General features: G+C 47.6%; 2 protein-coding genes across 4 annotated transcripts in view; one reads left to right on the forward strand and one right to left on the reverse strand.

Annotated features, from left to right (window-relative positions):
* The window catches only part of OGT (O-linked N-acetylglucosamine (GlcNAc) transferase), a 118371-nt gene that overhangs the window by 92407 nt on the left and 3302 nt on the right, over nucleotides 1–22662 (forward strand). For all 3 annotated transcript variants that reach the window (XM_073556189.1, XM_073556190.1, XM_073556191.1), the window contains one exon: nucleotides 22440–22556. In XM_073556189.1, coding sequence (XP_073412290.1) covers nucleotides 22440–22556 — 117 coding nt within the window. The remainder of the gene's footprint in view (nucleotides 1–22439; nucleotides 22557–22662) is intronic.
* Nucleotides 18697–22662, reverse strand: part of LOC141059789 (uncharacterized) — a 43594-nt gene continuing 39628 nt past the window's right edge. The window contains exon 4 of the mRNA XM_073555905.1: nucleotides 18697–19037. The gene's annotated coding sequence lies outside the window, so the exon portion shown is untranslated. The remainder of the gene's footprint in view (nucleotides 19038–22662) is intronic.

A 22662-nucleotide genomic window follows, 5' to 3' on the forward strand; every position in this document is an offset into this window, starting at 1 on the left:
TGCGGATCTCCACAACGATCCCAGACCACGGGAAACCTCCGCTCTAGTTCGCCCGCTAGGGAGCTCCTTAGCGATGCGCAAGACTCAGAGGGCATATGTGACTCCAATTCAAATAGCGAAAGAGAACGTTTTGCTCCCTTGTCCCCCTAGCAATACTGCTATAGTTGAGGATATCGTCTCTTCCATCCTTCGGGTGCTGGACATTTCAGATCCAACCCCGGAAGCACCAGAACACAAGATTTCCTTTGAAAGTGTTCAGAAACCATCGAAGGTCTTCCCTAATCACCCGGAATTTCAAAAAATCCTTTCTAAGCATTTTTCGCAGCATGAGAAAAAATTCGCCAATCGCAAGTATTTGGAAGCAAGGTACCCCTTTCCACAGAAAGACACCAAGCATTGGACAGATCTGCCTGAAGTGGACCCTCCAGTCTCTAGACTAGACTAGAAGCACAAACGCTTCTCTAGCTGCCGGACAGTTCAACCCTCAAGGACACAGCAGACAGACAAATAGAACGCATGGCTCGTTCAATCTTTGAAGCGGCAGGTGCCTCTCTGGCTCCCGCATTTGCTTCAGTTTGGGCAGCCAAGGCCTTCAAGCTTCAAATCCTCAGCTGGCGGACCAGGCGGTGCAAATTGCAGTAGTGGCAGAGTACCTGGTCCATGCAGCGTTGGACTCTGCAAGAGGGATAGCGGGAATAGCATCAAACGCCATCACAATTCGGTGTATTCTTCGGCTAAGAGCATGGAAAGCGGATGCGGCCTCAAAAATGTCCCTAACAAATATCCTGTACTTCAGTGGCCGTCTTTTTGGTGAAAAGCTGGATACAATGATATCCAATGCTACCGGGGGCAAAAGTACTTCCCTCCCTCAACTAAGACCAAAACGCACGTTTAAAAAAACGTAATCAATCTCATTTCCAATCCTTTCGGAATTCTTCAGGCTGGTCCGTCTCACGCCCAGCACAAAACCGTAATCGTTCCCCCCGCAGAGACAACACACGTGCGGCACAGAGGCCGGACAGGAACTGGCAGTCAAAGGCAAGCCAGGCAAAATCTAAAGGAGGAAAACCTCAGACTTTTCCCTCATCTTGACTCATGCCCTCTGGAAGACACCCCACTTGTAGGCGGACGACTGCTACTCTTTCAGCAGGTCTGGCTGCCTATTAGAGAAGACAAGTGGGTCAAGGAAATAGTGTCTTCAGGATACAAAATCGAGTTTACTACCAGCCCACCGCACAGGTTTTCTTCCCTTCCCCATGACAGCACCGCACATGAGAGAAGGTACCCGCCCCCATGAAACCTGTAGCAGAGACATAAGAAGGGGGGCGGCACCTCTCCCCTCAGTTTGGTTTCCTGTTTCTTGCGGGTGCCTGGGGCAGAGCGGTACCTTGAGGGATCCCCCTCTGATGATCCGGTCGGGAGGCCGAGGTCCGGGGGTAGAGAGCGGCAGGGGGCGCGGTCGCGCGCCTGTCAGCCCAGCTTGTGGGCGCTGCAAATGGCGTCCTCCTGTGACTCCCCGGCGGCCGCTCCAGTGGGAGGCAGGGCCAGGGGAGGCGTGGCCACCATGACGCTGGCGCCGATTGAGTGGCGACGGCTTCCGGAGTCGCACCGGAAGTGACGTCACACGCCGGGGGAGCGGTGTACTGGGCACTTCCGGGCGGGAGCAGTCCCAGAAGCGCGCACCGCTCCTCCATAAGAAGTGAGTCGCTGCAGACGCCACTTATCCCAGAGAGGCTGCACACAGGCTCCACGTATAGCCAGCAGCAGAACGAAATGGATCCTGAAGTTGGAGAGCAAGTCCAGGAGGAAAAGCCACCAGCTGCAGGGGGGTACCCTGAGGGCCGGGTGAGTGCCTTTGTAAGGCAGCACAATATATTAACAAAGACCCTGTGTATGTTTTCTGTAGGGAAAGGCCACATCCAAACAAAAGAACAAAGAATGTGCGTTATGTAAAAAGGCCCTAGCTAAAACGTATGACAAGCGACTGTCGCTCGTGCATTAAAAAGACAGTGGCCGAAGAGTCACCATCCCTGCTCCAAAGCATTAAAGCTATGATCCGGGATCAAGTAAAGTCGACTGTGAAAGAGGAAATAAGAGCAGGCCACACACAGCACCGATATAACGCCTGCCTCACCCCTGCCCCCACTACCTCCCACAGAGATAACTACTGATATTGAGTCTGAGGAAGAGCAAGGGGAGATAGGGGCCTCGGATTCAGACCTAGACTCCTCGGACGAGGAAAAGGGGCGTCTATATTTTCTATCTGAGGACATTGGGAAATTGCTAAAACTTGTAAGGTCCACAATGGGACTTGAGACACCAAAAGAGCCTAAATCAATTCAAGATGCTATGTTTAGCAATCTTGAGGGGAAAAAGCGAAGGGTTTTTCCCTTCCATGATAACCTGCTAAATTTAATCGAGAGAGTGTGGAAAAAACCCAACAAAAAAATGTCCATACCGCAGGCGCTCAAACGAAAATACCCGTTTGATGAGGAGGTATGCGATAAATGGGAAAAGGCGCCCAGACTAGATGCCGCCATTGCTAGTACATCCAAAGGGATAGCATTGCCATTTGAAGATATGGGCGCCCTAAAAGACCCCCTTGACAAGAAAGCAGATGCTTTTCTAAAAGCTGCTTGGGAAGCATCAGCTTGGTCGTTTAAACCAGGGGTGGCTGCCACTTGTACGGCACGTGCTATGGTCAGGTGGTTAGACGAATTAAGTGACCAAATTAAGAATAAATGCCCAAGGGAGACACTGCTGGAGGCAATACCTTTCCTACAGAAAGCAGCAGGATTCCTGGCTGACGCCGCAGTAGATTTCGTCCGAGGTGCTGCCCGTGCATGCGCCCTTTCTAATTCAGGCCGCAGAGAACTTTTGGTTAAACTGGTCTGCAGATTTCCAGTCAAAAGTTAAACTCTGTGCCGTCCCCTGTGACGGCCAATACTTATTTGGAAAAGCACTGGACGAAATTTTGGAAAAAGCATCAGATAAGAAAAAACGGTTTCCAACCCCCTTCCCTAGGCGTCGGTGGACTGAGGCTCACTCGTCCTTTCGTGGAACAGGGAATAGAGAGAGAGCCGAGGGCGGCCAGACGATAGAACCACGCGGGGTAGGCCCTGGAGGGGAAGGAAGGAGAGAGGTTTCCTCTTTAGTAGAACCACCCCGAGACCCGATACCAAGCAATGACGCCAGGGCGGTTGGGGGAAGGCTTTTGATTCTTTGTCCATCAGTGGGTAGCATTGCCCACCTCAAAGTGGGTAACCAACCTGTTGGCCGAGGGCCTACGACTCAGTTTTCTAACCCTTCCTCCTCAGAGACTAAAAGTGACCCGGGTAGCCAAGAAGAATCAGGCTACATTAGAAAAGGAGATCCAGCTCCTCATTCAAAAAGAGGTACTTATAAAAGTACCAGGAAAGGGTTTTACAGTACTCTGTTCCTCACGCCAAAACCAGATGGGTCACTAAGAACAATATTCAATCTCAAAGCCCTGAACCAATATATCAGAACAGAAAAATTCAAAATGGAGACCTTGGGGTCAGCAGTAAAACTACTCGACCCAGGTTGCTAAATGGCAGTAATAGATCTTACTGATGCCTATTACCATGTCCCAATATGGGAAGAACACCAACAATATCTGAGACTGGTAGTAGAGATTGCTCAAATCCCCACTCATCTACAGTACCGGTGCCTACCCTTCGGGGTATCAGTAGCCCCGCGTATATTTACGAAAATCATCGGGGAAGTAGCGTCCTTTATAAGAAGGGAAAATATCCTGTTAGTACCTTATCTGGACGATTTCCTGGTTATAGCAAACAGCAGGGAAAACTGCGAAAATGCAGTTACAAGGGTCCTGGAGATATTAACCAGGTTAGGCTGGATTATCAATCTGAAAAAATCCAAATTAACTCCAGTACAGTCACAAGAATTCCTGGGAATTCAGTTGGACTCATTAAAACAGTGCAGCCTTCCAGGAAGGGAAATTGGAGCTATCCACAAAAAAAAAATACAACGGATACAGTCTGGTCGAGCCATACCAGTAAGAGAGGCAATGTCGCTCCTGGGCACGTTAACAGCGACAATTCCAGCGGTCCGGTGGGCACAAAGCCATACGAGAGAACTACAATGGCAGATCCTGTCCGAGCAGGAGAAGAGTCCTTCCAATCTAGATCGGGAGATTATCCTCTCCCCTCAAGTGCAGGAGTCCCTAAAACGGTGGCTGAGCACCGAAAACCTAAACAGAGCAGTGCCCTGGACGACTCAAAACTTGGTGGTATTGACCACGGATGCAAGTCCGAGTGGTTGGGGGGCACACATAGGGAAAAAAACCCTACAGGGCCAGTGGGAACCCGAAATGAGGGAGGCATCCTCAAATCTAAAAGAACTGGCAGCCGTAAGGCGAGCCCTTCCCCTGGTAAAGTGAAAAGTACAAGGGAAACATGTCACCATATTATCCGACAACAGCACGGTCATAGCATACATAAACAGACAAGGGGGTACAAGGTCGGCAACCCTTATGGCAGAGGCCAGGGAATTATTTGCTTGGGCAGAAAACAATATTCTATCCTTATCGGGTACACATTTATAGGGGGCAGACAATTATCTGGCCGATTATTTAAGCCGTCATGTACTACACCAGGGAGAATGGTCCCTAAGTCAAAAAATATTTGGGGAAATCTGCGCTGCCTGGGGCACACCAGAAGTAGACTTGTTTGCCACCAGGGAAAATCGGAAAGTGGACAGGTTCTACTCCCTAAATCCAAGAGAGCGGCCAGAGGGGGTGGATTCGCTACTACACCGGTGGAAATTTCACCTGGCATATGCGTTCCCCCCCGTTGGCATTGATTCCAGTAGTCTTAAAAAAGATCCGGCAGGAAAAAGCTCGAATAATCCTGATTGCGCCCTTCTGGCCGAAAAGGGCATGGTTCACATGGCTCAGACGCATGTCTATCTCGGACCCATGGATCCTCCCAGATACCCCGAATCCGCTATACCAGGGCCCAGTGGAACACCCCAGAGTTCACGGGCTGCACCTCACTGCGTGGAACTTGAGAGGGGACTCCTTCTAGCAAAAGGGTTCTCAGTCCCGTTAGTAACCACCCTGCTCGCTAGCAGGAAGGAGGTAACTTCAAGAAAATACCAAAAAATTTGGGAAAAATTCTTACAGTTCACAGGCCGACAATTGACTAGAACAGCCCAGAAAATACCAATAAAGGAGATCCTAGAGTTCCTCCAGAAAGGGCTGGAAAAAGGACTATCCACAAGCACCTTAAAAGTGCAGGTATCGGCCCTGGGTGCATTGTTTGATCAAAAACTGGCAGATCACCCATGGATCTATAGATTCATTCGGGCCTCCTTCACATCCAGGCCCACAAAATTAACACCTAAGGTAGCTCCCTGGGATCTAAATTTAGTATTAAGGGCACTGACAGCATCTCCATTCGAACCGATTGCTTCCTTCCCAATAAAGGCGCTGACACTAAAAACAGTACTCCTGGTGGCCCTAACCTCAGCTCGTCGTGTTTGCGAGCTGCAGGCCATATCTGTAAATCCACCATATACCACCTTTTTGGATGATAGAGTGATCATAAAAACTGATCCAGCCTTCCTACCAAAGGTAAATTCCAAATTCCACAGGGAGCAGGAGATAATTTTGCCCTCGTTTTGTTCGAAACCCAAATCCCAGGGAGAGGAAACCTTCCATTGTTTAGATGTCAGACGTTGCCTGCTTCAATATATAGAAGCCTCAAAACCATGGCGACAGTCTTCAGCCCTTTTTGTCTCCTTTCAGGGGACAAACAGGGGTAAAAAAAAGCTTCAAAGTCAACGATTGCACGATGGCTTCGTATGGGTATTGCACTAGCTTACTCTTCTTCAAACCAGACTCCCCCACTGGGTGTAACAGCTCACTCTACAAGAGCCATAGCCACGTCCTGGGCTGAAAGGGCAAATGCTTCAGTTGAGCAGATCTGTAAGGCAGCAGTATGGTCATCACCATCCACTTTCTTCCGACACTATAGACTAGACCTAGGGCCCTCAAATCTGGCCTTTGGGAGAAAAGTGTTGTCTGCTGTTGTCCCACCCTAGGAGTCTATTCTATCTTTCCTCTCATGTGCGGTGCTGTCATGGGGAAGGGAAAAAATGATAATTACTTACCGGTAATGTGATTTTCCAGAGCCATGACAGCACCGCATTGTTCCTGCCCTATCTTGGTGATGGTTGTGTGGTGCACCAGAGGTTTTTAATTATATCTGGATGTGTAGATATATGTATATAGACATGTATTTAAAGGAAAAGGGAAATATTAGTAGCGCTGTCATATAACATGTATGTAAACTAATAAGGCGGTTACCTTGCATACTCTGAAACAAACTGAGGGGAGAGGTGCTGCCCCCCCTTCTTATGTCTCTGCTACAGGTTTCCTGGGGGCGGGTACCTTCTCTCATGTGCGGTGCTGTCATGGCTCTGGAAAATCAAATTACCGGTAAGTAATTATCATTTTTCCCTCTGTCCCTCCAAAATCCCCGCTCAAAGCTCAGGCCTTCCGTCAAACGGTTTCTTCCCTCCTGCAAGCAGAAGTCATAGTGCCAGTCCCAGCAGAAGAGCGCTTCCAAGGGTTCTACTCCAACCTGTTCGTGGTGCCCAAGAAGGGAGGCAGCGTCTGACCCATACTAGACCTCAAGCAACTCAACAAGTATGTTCGAGTTTGTCACTTCCGCATGGAATCCCTCCGGTCAATCGTTGCGTCCATGGAAAAAGGAGAATATCTCGCCTCCATAGACATACAGGACGCATACCTGCATATACTGATTGCTCCCGACCATAAGAGGTTTCTCAGATTCGCAATCAACCAAGACCATTACCAGTTTGTGGCCCTCCCGTTCGGTCTCGCCACGGCTCCCAGAACATTTACAAAGTCATGGCAGCTACCATGGACGTTCTGCACTCCAGAGGCATAGTAGTCGTTCCATACCTGGATGACCTTCTCATCAAGGCCCCCACCCTCAAGGACTGCGAGGTCAACGTCTCGATCATGGTCGACACTCTTGAGGCGCCTGGGATGGTTAGTCAATTTACAGAAGTCCTCGACTACCCCGAGTCAGTCTCTGACTTTCCTGGGGATGCTATTCGACACCTCCAAGGGTCTGGTGATTCTCCCCAGGGACAAGGCACTGGCTCTCCGTCTAGGAGTTCACACACTCCTCTGCAAGTCCCCCAAATCTCTCCGGTATGCCATGAGAGTACTTGGCAGGATGGCAGCAGCAATGGAGGCGGTACCATTTGCCCAGTTTCACCTCAGACCCCTTCAACTGGCCATCCTCAAGTCCTGGGACAGGAATACGTTCTCCCTCGACAGGGAGTTCCGGTTATCAGCAAACACCAGGAGGTCCCTGCACTGGTGGCTCGAGCCAACCTCGCTTGCAAGGGGAAAATCCTTTCTCTCCGGTCAATGGAAGGTTTTGACCACCGACGCAAGCCTTACGGGTTGGGGCGCAGTGCACCTACATCACAGAGCGCAAGGCAGGTGGTCACCAATGGAAGCGGCCATGCCCATCAACATCCTGGAAATTCGGGCCATCTTCCTGGCGTTGAAAGCCTTCCATCACTTGCTAGCAGACTCTCATATCAGAGTACAGTCGGACAATGCCACGGCAGTGGCATACATGAACCATCAAGGCGGCACCCGCAGCATCCAGGCGATGACCGAAGTAACACGTATCCTACAATGGGCGGAGGCTGCAAGGTCAGTACTCTCCGCGGTCCACATTCCGGGTGTGGACAACTGGGAAGCCGACTATCTCAGCCGACAAGGAATGGACTTGGGGGGAGTGGTCTCTCCATCCCGAAGTTTTCTGTCAGATCTGTCATCGTTGGGGGACCCCGGACGTGGATCTGATGGCATCCCATCTCAATGCCAAGGTTCCCAATTTCATGGCCAGGACGCGCGATCTGCGGTCGCTCGGAGCAGATGCCCTGGTTCAGGACTGGACCCAGTTCCAGCTTCTGTACATTTTTCCACCCCTCCCCCTGATCTCCAGAGTCCTGAGGAAGATCAAACAAGAGGGTGTTCCCACCATTCTGATCGCTCCAGACTGGCCCAGGCGTACATGGTACGCCGACGTCGTGCAACTCACAGCAGACGCTCCCTGGCGTCTCCCCACACGTCCCGACCTTCTGTCACAAGGCCCGTTCTTCCACCAGAACTCAGGGGCTCTCAATTTGACGGCGTGGCCATTGAGACCTGGGTTTTGACCCAAGCAGGTTTTTCACCGGACGTCGTTAAAACCATGATCAGGGCTCGAAAGCCAACTTCAGCCAGGATTTACTATCGTACCTGGAAGGTTTTCTTCACATGGTGCGAATCTCATGGGCTGATCCCACTTCCCTATTCTCTTCCAAAGGTCCTCGGTTTCCTTCAGTCAGGCCTGGACGCCGGGCTATCCCTGGGCTCGCTGAAGAGCCAGGTGACAGCGCTTTCAGTGCTCTTTTCAGAGGCGTATTGCTAACAAGCCGCAAGTGAAGATTTTTCTCCAAGGGGTTTCCCGATTGGTTCCCCCCTACAAACGTCCGTTGGAGACGTGGGACCTCAACCTGGTCTTGACAGCACTACAGTCACCTCCTTTTGAACCCCTTAGGGTGGTCTCACTCCGCTTTCTATCACAGAAAGTGGTTTTCCTGTTGGCAATCACCTCGCTACGCAGGGTGTCTGAAAACCTTCCTGGTTTTTCATCAGGACAAGGTGGTTCTCCGTACAGTACCATCCTTCCTTCCGAAGGTCATGTCCAGCTTCCACCTCAATGAGGAAATATCACTACCGCCTCTTTGCCCGGCTCCTGTTCATAGGGTAGAGAAGGCTCTGCATACGCTTGACCTTGTCAGGGCATTGCGTATTTACGTGTCTAGGACTGCTCCCTTCCGGAAGTCTGATTCACTTTTCCTTCTTCCAGAAGGAGTTCGCAAGGGCCTACCGGCTTCCAAAGCCACCCTTGCTAGGTGGATCAAGTCCACCATTCAAGAGGCTTACCGCCTCAACAATTCTCCCCTTCCGGCCGGTATCACGGCACACTCTACGCGGGCGGTAGGGGCCTCTTGGGCCATTCGGCATCAAGCCTCAGCACATCAAGTGTGTAAGGCAGCCACTTGGACTAGCCTGCACACATTTACAAAACACTACAGAGTGCATACCCAGTCCTCAGCGGATGCGAGCCTGGGTAGACGGGTCCTGCAGGCGGCAGTACCCCAAGTCTAGGGGACTGTCAGCACAATATTCGTCCACTGCTTCCCACCCAGGGACTGCCTTGGGACGTCCCACGGTTCTGTGTCCCCCAATAAGGCGACAGAGTAAAAGAGACTTTTGTGTACTCAACGTAAAATCTTTCTCTTAGCCTTTAATTGGGGGGGGACAGCTCCCACCCTGTTGCCCTTGCGGGTCGTTGTTACGGTTGGGTTCTCATATTGTTGTTTGAGCTTGTTTATAGTAGCCTTTTTTACTGGCATGGTTATGTTTCTGGTATATTCCTCCTAATGCTTTTGCACAAAACAGGAGAAGGCTGACGCCATCCAGGGGTGTATACTGCAGAGGAGGAGCCAAAGTTAATCTTTTTCAGATTATGCATAGTGTCGCCTCCTAGTGGACAGCAGCATAACACCCACGGTTCTGTGTCCCCCAATTAAAGGCTAAGAGAGATTTTACAGTGAGTAAACAAAAATCTCCTTTTCCCATTGACTTGCATTGGGGTCAGGTTTCGGACGAAACTCCGACTTTTTTTTGCCCTAGTCGGACCAGTTTCATCCAACTCAAATTTTGTTTCATGAAACCCGATCCAACCAAAGTCGCTCAACTCTACTGACTAGCTGAATCCTTCTAAGCTCTATGGAGAAACGGGGTCAACTTTGTCTACACAAGTCATGAGTCATCACTGCAAAAGTCCCTGGCAAGGGGAGGAGGGAGTAGCTGTGTCAGGAGTTGAACAATGGGATGACTCGTGCAGGGACAGGAGACTTCCTGTTTCTACATAGAGCAAAGAGAAGAATTGTCTGGGTAGAAAGGCAAAATGAGCAATTGTGTACACTGCCATATAATATGATGATTGCAATATATTCAGAGTATAAAAATTTTTATGGGAGAAGTGCTTCTTTAACCCCTTTACTACATTGGACGTAATATTCCGTCCATGTGACCTGGGCCCTAAGTCCCATGGACGGAATATTACTTTTAATGCGATCAGCGGCGCCCACTTGGTGAGCGCCGCTGATCGCGGCCGGGTGTCAGCTGATTATCACAGCTGGCACCCGGCACAATGTGTCAAACACGATCGCGGTGTACCGGGGGTTAAAGGGAAGCATCGGCAGGGAGGGGGCTCCCTCCGTGCTTCCCTGAGCCCCCCACAGCAGCGCAATGTGCAGTGCTGCTGCGGGGGTCTCTTTCCCTACAGGTCCCCGGATCCAAGATGGCGACGGGGACCTTCGGGGGGCCTGTAGGGAGCTGACTTCCTCAGTGTCTGCAAAGCGCAGGCATGAGGAAGTCTGCGTCTATGCCTGTGACAGATCGCTGATCTGTCACAGTGATCTGTGATGTGACAGATCAGCGGTCTGTCACAGGACAGTGATGTCCCCCCTGGGACAACCTAATAAAGTTTAAAAAAAAATTTTTTTAAAAAAAGCGTGAAAAATAATTTAAAAAAAAAAACGCTAAATAAATTAGAAAAAAATTCCCAAATTCATTTTTTGGAAATAAAGAAAAAAAACAAAAGTACACATATTTGGTATCGCCGCGTCTGTAACGACCTGCCCTATAAAACTGTCCCATTAGTTAACCCCTTTAGCGAACCCCTTAAAAATTAAAAATAAAAAACGAAGCAAAAAATAATTTATCATACCGCCGAACAAAAAGTGCAATAACGTGCGATCAGAAAGACGCATATAAATATCCATGGTACCGCTGAAAACGTCATCTTGTCCCGCAAAAAACGAGCCGCCATACAGCGTCATCAGCGAAAAAATAGTTATAGCTCGCAGAATAATGCGATGCAAAAATAATTATTTTTTATATAAAATAGTTTTCATTGCATAAAAGCGCCAAAACATAAAAAAACATAAATGAGGTATTGCTGTAACCGTTCCAACCCGAAGAAAAAAACCGCTTTATCAATTTTACCGCACGCGGAACGGTGTAAACGCACCCCCCAAAAGAAATTCATGAAACGCTGGTTTTTGGTCAGTCTGCGTCCCAAAAATCTGATTAAAAAGCAATCAAAATATGTCACGTGCCCGAAAATGAGATCAATAAAAACGTCAACTCATCCCGCAAAAAATAAGACCTCACATGACTCAGTGGGTCAAAATACGTAAAAATTATAGCTCTCAATATGTGGTGATACAAAAACTTTTTACAATAAAAAGCGTCTTTTAGCGTATGACAGCTGCCAAACATAAAAACCCGCCATAAATAGTAAATCAAACCCCCTGTTATCACCCCCTTAGTTAGCGAAAAATAACAGGATTTTTTGTTGCTTACCGTAAAATCTGTTTCTCTGAGCCTTCATTGGGGGACACAGAAACCATGGGTGTATGCTGCTGCCACTAGGAGGCTGACACTATGCAAATAAAAAAGTTAGCTCCTCCTCCGCAGTGTACACCCCACCGACAGGAAGTAGGATGCTCAGTTAGTGAGAAAGCAGTAGGAGAAGCAATCTGTAACGGGATAAAAACAGAAAACACAAATCCATACAGTAACAATATTATACAGTAAATGGTGCTGTTCAACTTGGGAGGGTGCTGTGTCCCCCAATGAAGGCTCAGAGAAACAGATTTTACGGTAAGCAACAAAAAATCCTGTTCTCTATCGCCTTATTGGGGGACACAGAAACCATGGGACGTCCCAAAGCAGTCCTCAAGGGGAGGGAACAGCCAATAACCCCATCAGGACGAGGGAGTCACCCTCGTCACCTGCGAGGTCTTCTTTACCCCGACCGGCACTTGCCGAAGCTAGGCATGGGTTGTGAGAAACCTTATGGACCTGTGGAGGACCAATGACCGTACTGCAGAGGAGCCAGACGAAGGCCCAAAAAGTACCGCCAGGAGGACACGCACTGCCCTGGCAGTGTGCGTCGTACTGAAAAGAACGCAGTCCCTCCTGGGCCGGCAACCCTACTAATGTCGACCAGAATCCGCGAGCAGACGCTGACCTGAAGGCCAGAGGACCTCTATACCTCAAGCCCGAGCTTGATAAGTACCGTTGCTGTGGCCAGGTAGCCTGATGAGAGCACGCCACGAAGGGAAAATTCGAGGCGGATGAAAGAGAGAGAATTTAGAGAGATGTAGAGTGGACCCTTGACCTACAGGAAGTGTACCACAGCTGCTATAGAGTCTGAGGCGCCCTAGGAGTGGTGGAGAGCCTGAAAGGGAAGGCTACCAACTGAAAAGGAAAATGAACCCGTACGTTGCAAAAGCAGATATCTCCAAAGCCCTGAAGAAATCAGGACCTGGATAAGAGCTTCATGGAAAAATCATGCGATTCGCAGGAGGCAAATGCTGAACGAAGAAAAATTTCCACCTGAGAAAAAGGATGGTCTCCATCCTAGATCCCGGAAAGGCACGCTGAGGAAAAAGCGCTGAAGTACGACGAGGTTCAGCCTGAGGAAGGAAAGCGCTTGTCCTTCCGGTGACCTCCCCAATAATTAAGCGATTGGAGCTACCCGGAAGAAACGGGAAGCTGGTGAGGGACTTGTTTGGAGATAATTTCGCTCGTGAGATCGAAAGCCAAATGAACCCCTAGAAGGGAACGATGAGGCGAAAACCCATGTTTCCATGCAAGTGGAATTTTTTGGACAGTGAGGACGATCAAATCTTCTGACTGGTCCCCAGCAAGAATGCTCTGATGAGCAAGCTAGGCCACGTGTCTATAGAACTTTGCAACACGAGTGGAGACTAAGACAGGACACTATAAAGCGGCGGATGGTTTCAAGGTTGAATTTGCCGTGAAATCTGAGGGATGCACTTCTGGGACAGGAAGGACCGTAGTAGTGGGAGACTTGGAACCGTAGGGTTCGTAGTCGCAGAAGTAGAGATATACTAAGGCGCCCTCTTGCTTGGAAACGGCTGAAGGCCGTTCTGTGAGAAAATGACGAGGCCTGAGAACAGGCCACTGAGAACCTGCGAAAGAGCCAAACACTGAAAACGTACTGAATAGAACCAGGGGATAATCTGGATCTCATCGCCGCGATGTAGGCTCAGGATGGCTATAAAGAGACAACTGATTGCTCCACTAAGGAGGTAGAACGGAGACTACTGGATGACTGAGATGCAAAGGGAGATAAATCCAGCACCCCGGGATGAGTGTGGATATGGACAAAAATAGTGTAGTTGGACTTAGAAAAGTGATTAGTCGAGTAAGGAAAGTTCAAGCAAAACATGGAGTATGATAACTGTAAGAAAAGTTGGCTCTAGGTAGATCAAATAGACACCAGAAGACAACTAGGCTGACGAAAGGCAGGTCAATTTGTATGACGATGTAAACGACCGAAACCATCCTGGACCCTCTGGAGCAGGGAGGGGATTACGGTGTGTAGACCTGCTAGCCTAAGTCTAAGACAAAACGTGCCTGAGGATAACAGTGAAAAGATACAATACTAGCCGAAGGAAGAAACGCGTTATCACCAGACTCATTCTTGGATCCAGGACTGGAACAGCTTTTTACCCCGGTCGATGCTTGCGCAGAGTTAGATCCCACTCCTGTGAGGTGGGATACTTTTTCCCGGTCACGGTCAGAAGACCCATGTCTGAGCTGCTGAAGGCTTTACTCGGCGTCTGTAAGAAAGAATAGGTAAGTTTCGACAGATAAGGAGCGTATGGTAGTTTTGTTGCTCGAAGTCCCCTAAAGCAGGCTAGAACTTATAAACTACTATTTGCCAAACATTAAAGATAGGCGGACTACACCGGCAGTAAAGATAGCTTCTGGCAAAAACTCCTGTGGTGCAACTCACACTTAGGGTACAGAACATGCCGCAGTAAAACCGCGACCATCAGTACCTGACCCGAGAAAGTCTGACCCACCTGAAGGTGGAGTATCCAGATATGTTGCTACCAAGATCCGCACTGTGGGACAGAGATCCGTTCTGTTTGGACATGGTAGTGGTTACGTTCAACTGTTAAACCACAGATGTTATTGACAATGAACTATGTAGCCGAGAGGTGTCTTTGACTCACCTGAAAGCGACTTGTAACCGCGGCTGTAGCCTGCTATGAGCAATAAATGCCGGCACCTCACCTCAAGTGGCTTTTAGATGGGAGCTTAGGTAAAGGCTGCAAAAGACCGTGAGGAATGTGAGAGAGGACGCTTCTGACTCACCAGAAAACGGGACAGTATAGCCGGATCGGTATAGTTGATGGCCTCGGGTACGTTTGAGTTACCAGAGAGACGGCGTGTATTGACTAAACATGTCTGATAGAGGACTATTCAAGTGCTCAATAAGGGATAGAGTACTGCTGCAATAGAACACGAAGAACCTGAAGGCGAGAGTGTCTGACTCACCTGAATACGGTACAGAACACCAGTACCACTGAAGCAGTCAACCCCAGACGCGTCTCCACAGTAATACAACCGTTTGAACTACTGTACCTGGTAGGTGATGCCGCCGCGGGATCTCGGCTCCTGCTTACTCACGCCCGCCGCGTCTGAAGCCTGGATAGCGGATATAGCCTAGCTGCCGGGGCAGTCTAGGCCTAGATACCTGACGACATTAGGCAGAATAACGGCTTATGTGTTGCGGTCTAGGCCGGAATACCTGATGGCATTAGGCCGAATAACTGCTTCTGGCTGCGGTCTAGGTCTGAAAACCTGGCGGCATTAGGCAGAATAACGGCTTCTGTGATGCGGTCTAGGTCTGGGTACCTGACGGCATTAGGCAGAATAATGGCTTCTGTATTGCGGTATAGGACTGGGTACCTGACGACATTAGGCAGAGTAACGGCTTCTGTGTTGCGGTCTAGGTCTGGATACCTGACGACATTAGGCAGAATAATGGCTTCACGCGTAGTAAGCCGTGCCACGAAGTCTGTAGTAAAGTAGATTCTGACCAGTCAATTCTTATGACTGTAGAACAGTAGGCCTGGGATCAGAAAGAGACTAAACACTACTCTCTGTTGTGCGCCACGGTTCCAACTTCTGGAACAGCGAGTTGTGGTCAGCTTCTCTATCCACTGAGCCACAGCAGACAATTGCCGGATAACACGGACTTCTATTCAGCTAGAAGCCCGGCCCAAATACTGGAGACGTGAAGAGAAAGAAGCAGCACCCTGTTCTGCTTATAGCAGTATGAATCCAGCGTCCGAAGGGGGCTGCAGAAAATTGAAGGGAGAGTGCTTGTGAGCCGTAGATATGGAGTTGCTATGACAGGACCCCAACGTCTTTATGTGAAGCAATGGCTGAGACTTGCTCTGCTGAAAATCAGGGCACCAATCCGTAATGGCCGAAAAACACAACAACCGTGTGACAAAATCAGATCTCCGACATACTGATGCACTAGAAACTGCGCGGCAGAAGATTACAAATATGCCAGTAATTTGAGTACTATTACGTCAGTGACTGTACAGCTCTAGAGTACAGTTACTTCAGAGACCGTACGGCTCCAGAAAAACCTTCAAGTTAGTGACTGTACGGCTCCAGGGACTGTACGACCGGGTCAACTGGGGGCTCCTGGATGGTGGGAGAGGACCACAGTGGAGGAATAGGAGGAGAACGAAGTGGCCTAGAGTTAGACATGAGAACAATCCCACTAAGCGCTGCCAGAAGCTTAGGGGACAGGAGAGCAGAGGAGGGGGGGGGGGATCAGTCTGCAGTGCAGCTACTTACAGCAGATGTCCTGTATGAGACTTCATGGCTGTAGAGACAGGCAGGTCCCATAGCTGGATGCGGCTCCACTGTACCACAGCCGGAAAATGGCGTCTGCCAGAATACGCAGGGCAGAACGTGCGCGCTGTGAGGGCGGCCAGAGACCGGGAAGCCCACTCTCAGCTAAACGCGGGGCCCGGAGGAGCAATATGGCGGCGGCTCCCGTCCACAGTCTGAGGATAGCGGGCGGAGCCTGACGCCACACAGGAAGAGGCGAGAGGAGAAACGGGCGGGAAAAGGCCCGCCCGAAGCCGAGAGGAAGGGGGGGCGGAGTCAGCGCTTCCACTAGGCCCAAAATGAAGCCGGGACCTAGATTACAGCCGGCGGCCGCCGGAGCGGGAGACCGCGGAGGACATACAATAGTGCCAAACGGGTCCCCACAGTGGCGCCAGGGTGCTAAAAGTGGCGGAAACAAAGTGCCATGACGCCGCTTAGACAGGCTGTACGGGGCACAAAGAACAGGAAGCCTCTGTGTGCCTAAACCCCCTCTCTTCCCCAAAGGATCTGCAAGGCAGTGCTGAGGCCCCTGAAACCAGTCGGAAGGGTATGAACTGCGCCAGCCGCCCAAACTACTATCTCTTTGAATAAAGGGTTGTTTTTTTTTTTTGTTTTTTTTTCTTTCTTTCTCCTTCTTATCCCGTTTTCTTCACCTCTTCAGTGACTGGGGAGAAAAGAGGGAAAGTACCTCCTCAATCACGAAAATCGGACGTCCAGAATCCATGTTGCGGGACGTCCGTGTCTCCTCGACCGACAGGCTCTGGTGGGCGAGTGGGTGGGAGACGTAGGCAGGACCAGGTATTCTTTCTCTTGTGGGATCACCTAAACACGCGCCTGTGTTAGGGATTTTGGGGTCCTGCCGTCCAGACATATGAGGATACGGGGTGGCAGTACACGCCGTACTCATAGTCTCTGTGTGGGAGTACAGTAGTGACTGTTCACACTGTATCCCTCCGGGAACCTGAAAGAAAACGACGCACATTGAGGTAGATAAGGGTCTAGTAAAAGACCCGTGTCCACCTCCTACTGACACTAAGCTAAACTGAGCATCCTACTTCCTGTCGGTGGGGTGTACACTGCGGAGGAGGAGCTAACTTTTTTATTTGCATAGTGTCAGCCTCCTAGTGGCAGCAGCATACACCCATGGTTTCTGTGTCCCCCAATAAGGCGATAGAGAAAATAAAATTAAAAGAAAATGTATTTATTTCCATTTTCCCGTTAGGGTTAGGGCTAGGGTTAAGCCTGAGATTAGGGTTAGGGGTGTGTTGGGGTTAGGGTTGGAGTTAGAATTGGGGGTCTCCACTGTTAGGGCACATCAGGTGCTCTCCAAATGCAACATGGCGTCGGATCTCAATTCTGGCCAATTCTGCGTTGAAAAAGTCAAATGGTGCTCCTTCCCTTCTAAGCTCTGCCATGCGCCCAAACAGTGTTTTACCCCCACATAAAGGGTATCAGCCTACTCAGGACAAATTGCAAAACAACTTTTGGGGTCCAATTTCTCCTGTTACCCTTAGGAAAATAAAAAATTGGGGGCAAAAATATAATTTTTGTGGAAAATGATTTTTTTATTTTCACGCCCGGGCGTTATAAATTTCTGTGAATCACTTGGGGGTTCAAAGTGCTCACCACACATCTAGATAAGTTCCGTGGGGGATCTAGTTTCCAAAATGGGGTCACTTGTGGGGGGTTTCCACTGTTTAGGTACATCAGGGGTTTTCCAAAAGCAACATGACACCCGCAGACCATTCCATCAAAGTCTGCATTCCAAAACGTCACTACTTCCCTTCCGAGCCCCGATGTGTCCCCATACAGTAGTTTTCTCCCACATATGGGGTATCAGCGTACTCAGGACAAATTGGACAACAACTTTTGGGGTCCAATTTCTCCTGTTACATTTGGGAAAATAAAAAAATTGGTGACTAAAAGATCATGTTTGTGGAAAAAATACGATTTTTTTATTTTCACGCCCAGGCATTATAAACGTCTGTGAAGCACTGGGGGGTTCAAAGTTCTCACCACACATCTAGAGAAGTTCCTTGGGGGGTCTAGTTTCCAAAATGGTGTAATTTGTGGGGGGTTTCCACTGTACTGGTACATCAGGGGCTTTCCAAACGCGACATGGTGTACGATCTCAATTCCAGCCAAAAACGTCAAATGGCGCTGCTTCCCTTCCAAGCTCTGCGATGCGCCCAAATAGTGGTCTCCCCCCACATATGGGGTATCAGCGTACTCAGGACAAATTGCAGAATAACTTTTAGGGTCCTGTTACCCTTGGAAAAATAAGAATTGAGGGTGAAAAGATCATTTTTGTGGAAAAAATGATTTTTTAATTGTACCGCTGTTATAAACTTCTGTGAAGCCCTTGGGGGTTCAAAGTTCTCACCACACATCTAGATAAGTTCCTTGGGGCTGTGGAGTCGGTAAGCCAAACCTGCGACTCCTGAATTTCCCTTACACCGACTCCACGACTCCAACTCCCACATATATTGCTTATATTTAAGTGAAAAATTTATTGTAGTACAATGTGAACATCAGACATTTAATCATTTCTTTGATACAATAATCAAGATATTTAGATAGAACATAATATATATTTATTGGAATACAACTTTAGAACACAAAAAACTGTAATAAATTGTAAATATGTAATACACTATGTAATATCGATTACATACATACGGTACAGACCAAAGTTTGGACACACCTTCTCATTCAAAGAGTTTTCTTTATTTTCATGACTATGAAAATTGTAGATTCACTCTGAAGGCATCAAAACAATGAATTAACACATGTGGAATTATATAATTAACAAAAAAGTGTGAAACTGAAAATATCTATCTTATATTCTAGGTTCTTCAAAGTAGCTTTGCTTTGATTTCTGCTTTGCACACTCTTGGCATTCTCTTGATGAGCTTCAAGAGGTAGTCACTGGAAATGGTTTTCCAACAGTCTTGAAGGAGTTAGCAGAGATGCTTATCACTTGTTGGCCCTTTTGCCTTCACTCTGCGGTTCAGCTCACCCCAAACCATCTCAATTGGGTTTTCAGGTCTGATTGTGGATTCCAGGTCATCTGGTGTAGCACCCCATCACTCTCCTTCTTGGTCAAATAGCCCTTACACAGACTGGAGGTGTGTTTGAAGTCATTGTCCTGTTGAAAAATAAATGATGGTCCAATTAAACACAAACCGGATGGAATAGCATGCCGCTGCAAGATGCTGTGGTAGCCATGCTGGTTCAGTATGCCTTCAATTTTGAATAAATCCCCAACAGTGTCACCAGCAAAGCACCCCCACACCATCACACCACCTCCTCCCTGCTTCACAGTGGGAACCAGGCATGTAGAGTCCATCCATCCGTTCACCTTTTCTGCATCGCACAAAGACACGGTGGTTGGAACCAAAGATCTCAAATTTGGACTCATCAGACCAAAGCACAGATTTCGACGGGTCTAATGTCCATTCCTTGTGTTCTCTAGCCCAAACAAGTCTCTTCTGCTTGTTGCCTGTCCTTAGCAGTTTCCTAGCAGCTATATTACCATGAAGGCCTGCTGCACAAAGTCTCCTCTTAACAGTTGTTGTAGAGATGTCTGCTGCTAGAACTCTGTGTGGCATTGACCTGGTCTCTAATCTGAGCTGCTGTTAGCCTGCGATTTCTGAGGCTGGTGACTCGGATGAACTTATCCTCCGCAGCAGAGGTGACTCTTGGTCTTCCTTTCCTGGGGCGGTCCTCGTGAGCCAGTTTCTTTGTAGCGCTTGATGGTTTTTGCCAATGCACTTGGGGACACTTTCAAAGTTTTCCCAATTTTTCGGACTGACTGACCTTCATTTCTTAAAGTAATGATGGCCACTCGTTTTTAGCTGCTTTTTCTTGCCATAATACAAATTCTAACAGTCTATTCAGTAGGACTATCAGCTGTGTATCCACCAGACTTCTGCACAACACAACTGATGGTCCCATCCTCATTTATAAGGCAAGAAATCCCACTTATTAAACCTGACAGGGCACACCTGTGAAGTGAAAACCATTTCCGGTGACTACCACTTGAAGCTCATCAAGAGAATGCCAAGAGTGTGCAAAGCAGAAATCAAAGCAAAAGGTGGCTACTTTGAAGAACCTAGAATATGACATATTTTCAGTAGTTTCACACTTTTTTGTTAATTATATAATTCCACATGCGTTATTTCATAGTTTTGATGCCTTCAGAGTGAATCTACTATTTCCATAGTCATGAAAATAAAGAAAACGCTTTGATTGAGAAGGTGTGTCCAAACTTTTGGTCTGTACTGTGTGTGTATGTATGTATGTGTATATATATACTGTAGAGGTGGGTGTATGTGTGTATATACACACACGCGCACACACACAGTATGACTTATCTCGGCTAATATAAAGCCTAGATCCTTAGGCTACATTCACACTATGGGCGTAGCCAGGATCAAACCTGGGGGGGGGGGGGGGGGGCGGCAGAACCTCATACTGTTCCGCAGAATTTCATACTGCACACCTCAGCTGCTGCAGAACCTCATACTTCACACCCCTACACTTGAAAATAAAGCCTGCACCTTATGATGTGGTGAATGCAGTCTATTTATTCCAACTATCAATTGATGTTGATGTGTTACTGAAGACGAGCAATGCCTGTCCTGGGCGTCCTTTTGGGCAGCTATGAGGTGTACCTGACTGGTGCTAAAAATAAAAAAATAAAAAGTGTTAGTCTGTGTGCTACCCGACTTTCATTCTTTTTGGTACAGATAAGATGTGGATAGACAGATATGGATAAATGGATATATAGAGCAGATTTCTAATCTGCTTTTGCTATTGAAAACATCTATGAGCTCAAAAACCTTTCAGGTGATGCGGTTTTTTAAAAAGCTGATCTGATTTTGCAACTGAAAAACGTATCCTCAAAAAACGCAGGAAAAACGCTGTGTGTGAATGTAGCCTTAGATCAGGAATAGAACAGCCATTTATAGGACATTTCATAACTTTCCCAAATTCCTATGAAAAAATATTCAGCACATTCTGCATTGAACTACTGTACCCAATTTATTGTATATTTTAGGAGTCGGTCCATTTTATTCCGAATCCACCAAAATGAGCACCGACTCCACAGCCCTGCTTGGGGGGTCTAGTTTCCAAAATGGTGTCATTTGTGGGGGTTTCCACTGTTTTGGTACATCAAGGGTTTTCCAATTGCGACATGGTGTCCGATCTCCATTCCAGCCAAAAACGTCAAATGGCGCTGCTTCCCTTCCGAGCTCTGCCATGCGTCCAAATAGTGGTTTAACCCCCACATGTGGGGTATCAGCGTACTCAGGACAAATTGCACAATAACTTTTAGGGTCCTGTTACCCTTGGAAAAATAAGAATTGGGGGTGAAAAGATCATTTTTGTGGAAAAAATGATTTTTTTAATTGTACCTCTGTACGTTATAAACTTCTGTGAAGCCCTTGTGGGTTCAAAGTTCTTACCACATATCTAGATAAGTTTCTTGGGGGGTCTAGTTTCCAAAATGGGGTCACTTGTGGGGGGTTTCCACTGTTTAGGTACATCAGGGGCTCTCCAAACGCGACATGGCGTCCGATCTGAATTCCAGCCAATTTTGCATTGAAAAAGTCAAACGGTGCTCCTTCCCTTCTGAGCTCTGCCATGCGCCGAAACAGTGGTTCCCCCCCACATACCAGGTATCAGCGTACTCAGGACAAATTGCACAATAACTTTTGCTGTCCAATTTCTCCTGTTACCCTTGGTAAAATAAAAAAAAATTGTACCTGAAGTATTTTTTGTGAAAAAAAGTTAAATGTTCATTTTTTTTTTTTTTTTTTTTTTTTTTAAATATTCAAAAAATTCCTGTGACACACCTAAAGGGTTAATAAACTTCTTGAATGTGGTTTTGAGCACCTTAAGGGGTGCAGTTTTTAAGAATGGTGTCACTTTTGGGTATTTTCTATCATATAGACCCCGCAAAGTGGCTTCAAATGTGATGTGGTCCGTAAAAATAAAATGGTGTTGCAAAAATTTGAAATCGCTGGTCAATTTTTAACCCTTATAACTTCCTAACAAAAAAAAATTTTGGTTCCAAAATTGTGCTGATGTAAAATAAACTTCTGGGAAATGTTGCTCATTAAGTTTTTTGTGTGCCGTATCTCTGTGATTTAAGGGCATACAAATTCAAAGTTGGAAAATTGCAAAATTTTAAAAATTTTAGCCAAATTTCCATTTTTTTTCACAAATAAACGCAAGTTATTTGAATGAAATTTTACCACTAACATGAAGTACAATATGTCACGAGAAAACAATGTCAGAATCACCGGGATCCATGGAAGCGTTTCAGAGTTATTACCTCATAAAGGGACAGTGGTCAGAATTGTAAAAAATTGGCCCGGGAGTTAACGTGCAAACCACCCTTGGTAGTGAAGGGGTTGAGGTCCTGATCTGGAACAATATTTTTGCAAAGCTTTCTCCAGCAAAAAAATAATTTTCTCTATCGCTTGATTGGGGACACAGGAAACCATTCTCCAACTTTACTGATGTTTCTTGTGTGTTACAGAAAAAGGCAGTGATAGACTTCAAATCCAACGGCCATATCTACGACAACAGAATAGTTCTCAATGGCATAGAATTAAAAGCATTTTTAGAAACTCTCCCTGATGTCAAAATTGTAAAGGTAAGATCACATTTAGTCTGTTTCATCCTCTACTCTACCCCGCCATCCACATCGCCTCTCGAGTTTTACTGACCCATTTATTGTTGCTTATTGAAACGTAAAAAAT

The sequence above is a fragment of the Dendrobates tinctorius genome, unplaced genomic scaffold, assembly GCF_039654945.1.
Source record: "Dendrobates tinctorius isolate UK_male_01 unplaced genomic scaffold, ASM3965494v1 ptg000231l, whole genome shotgun sequence".
NCBI classification, from domain to species: Eukaryota; Metazoa; Chordata; class Amphibia; order Anura; family Dendrobatidae; genus Dendrobates; species Dendrobates tinctorius.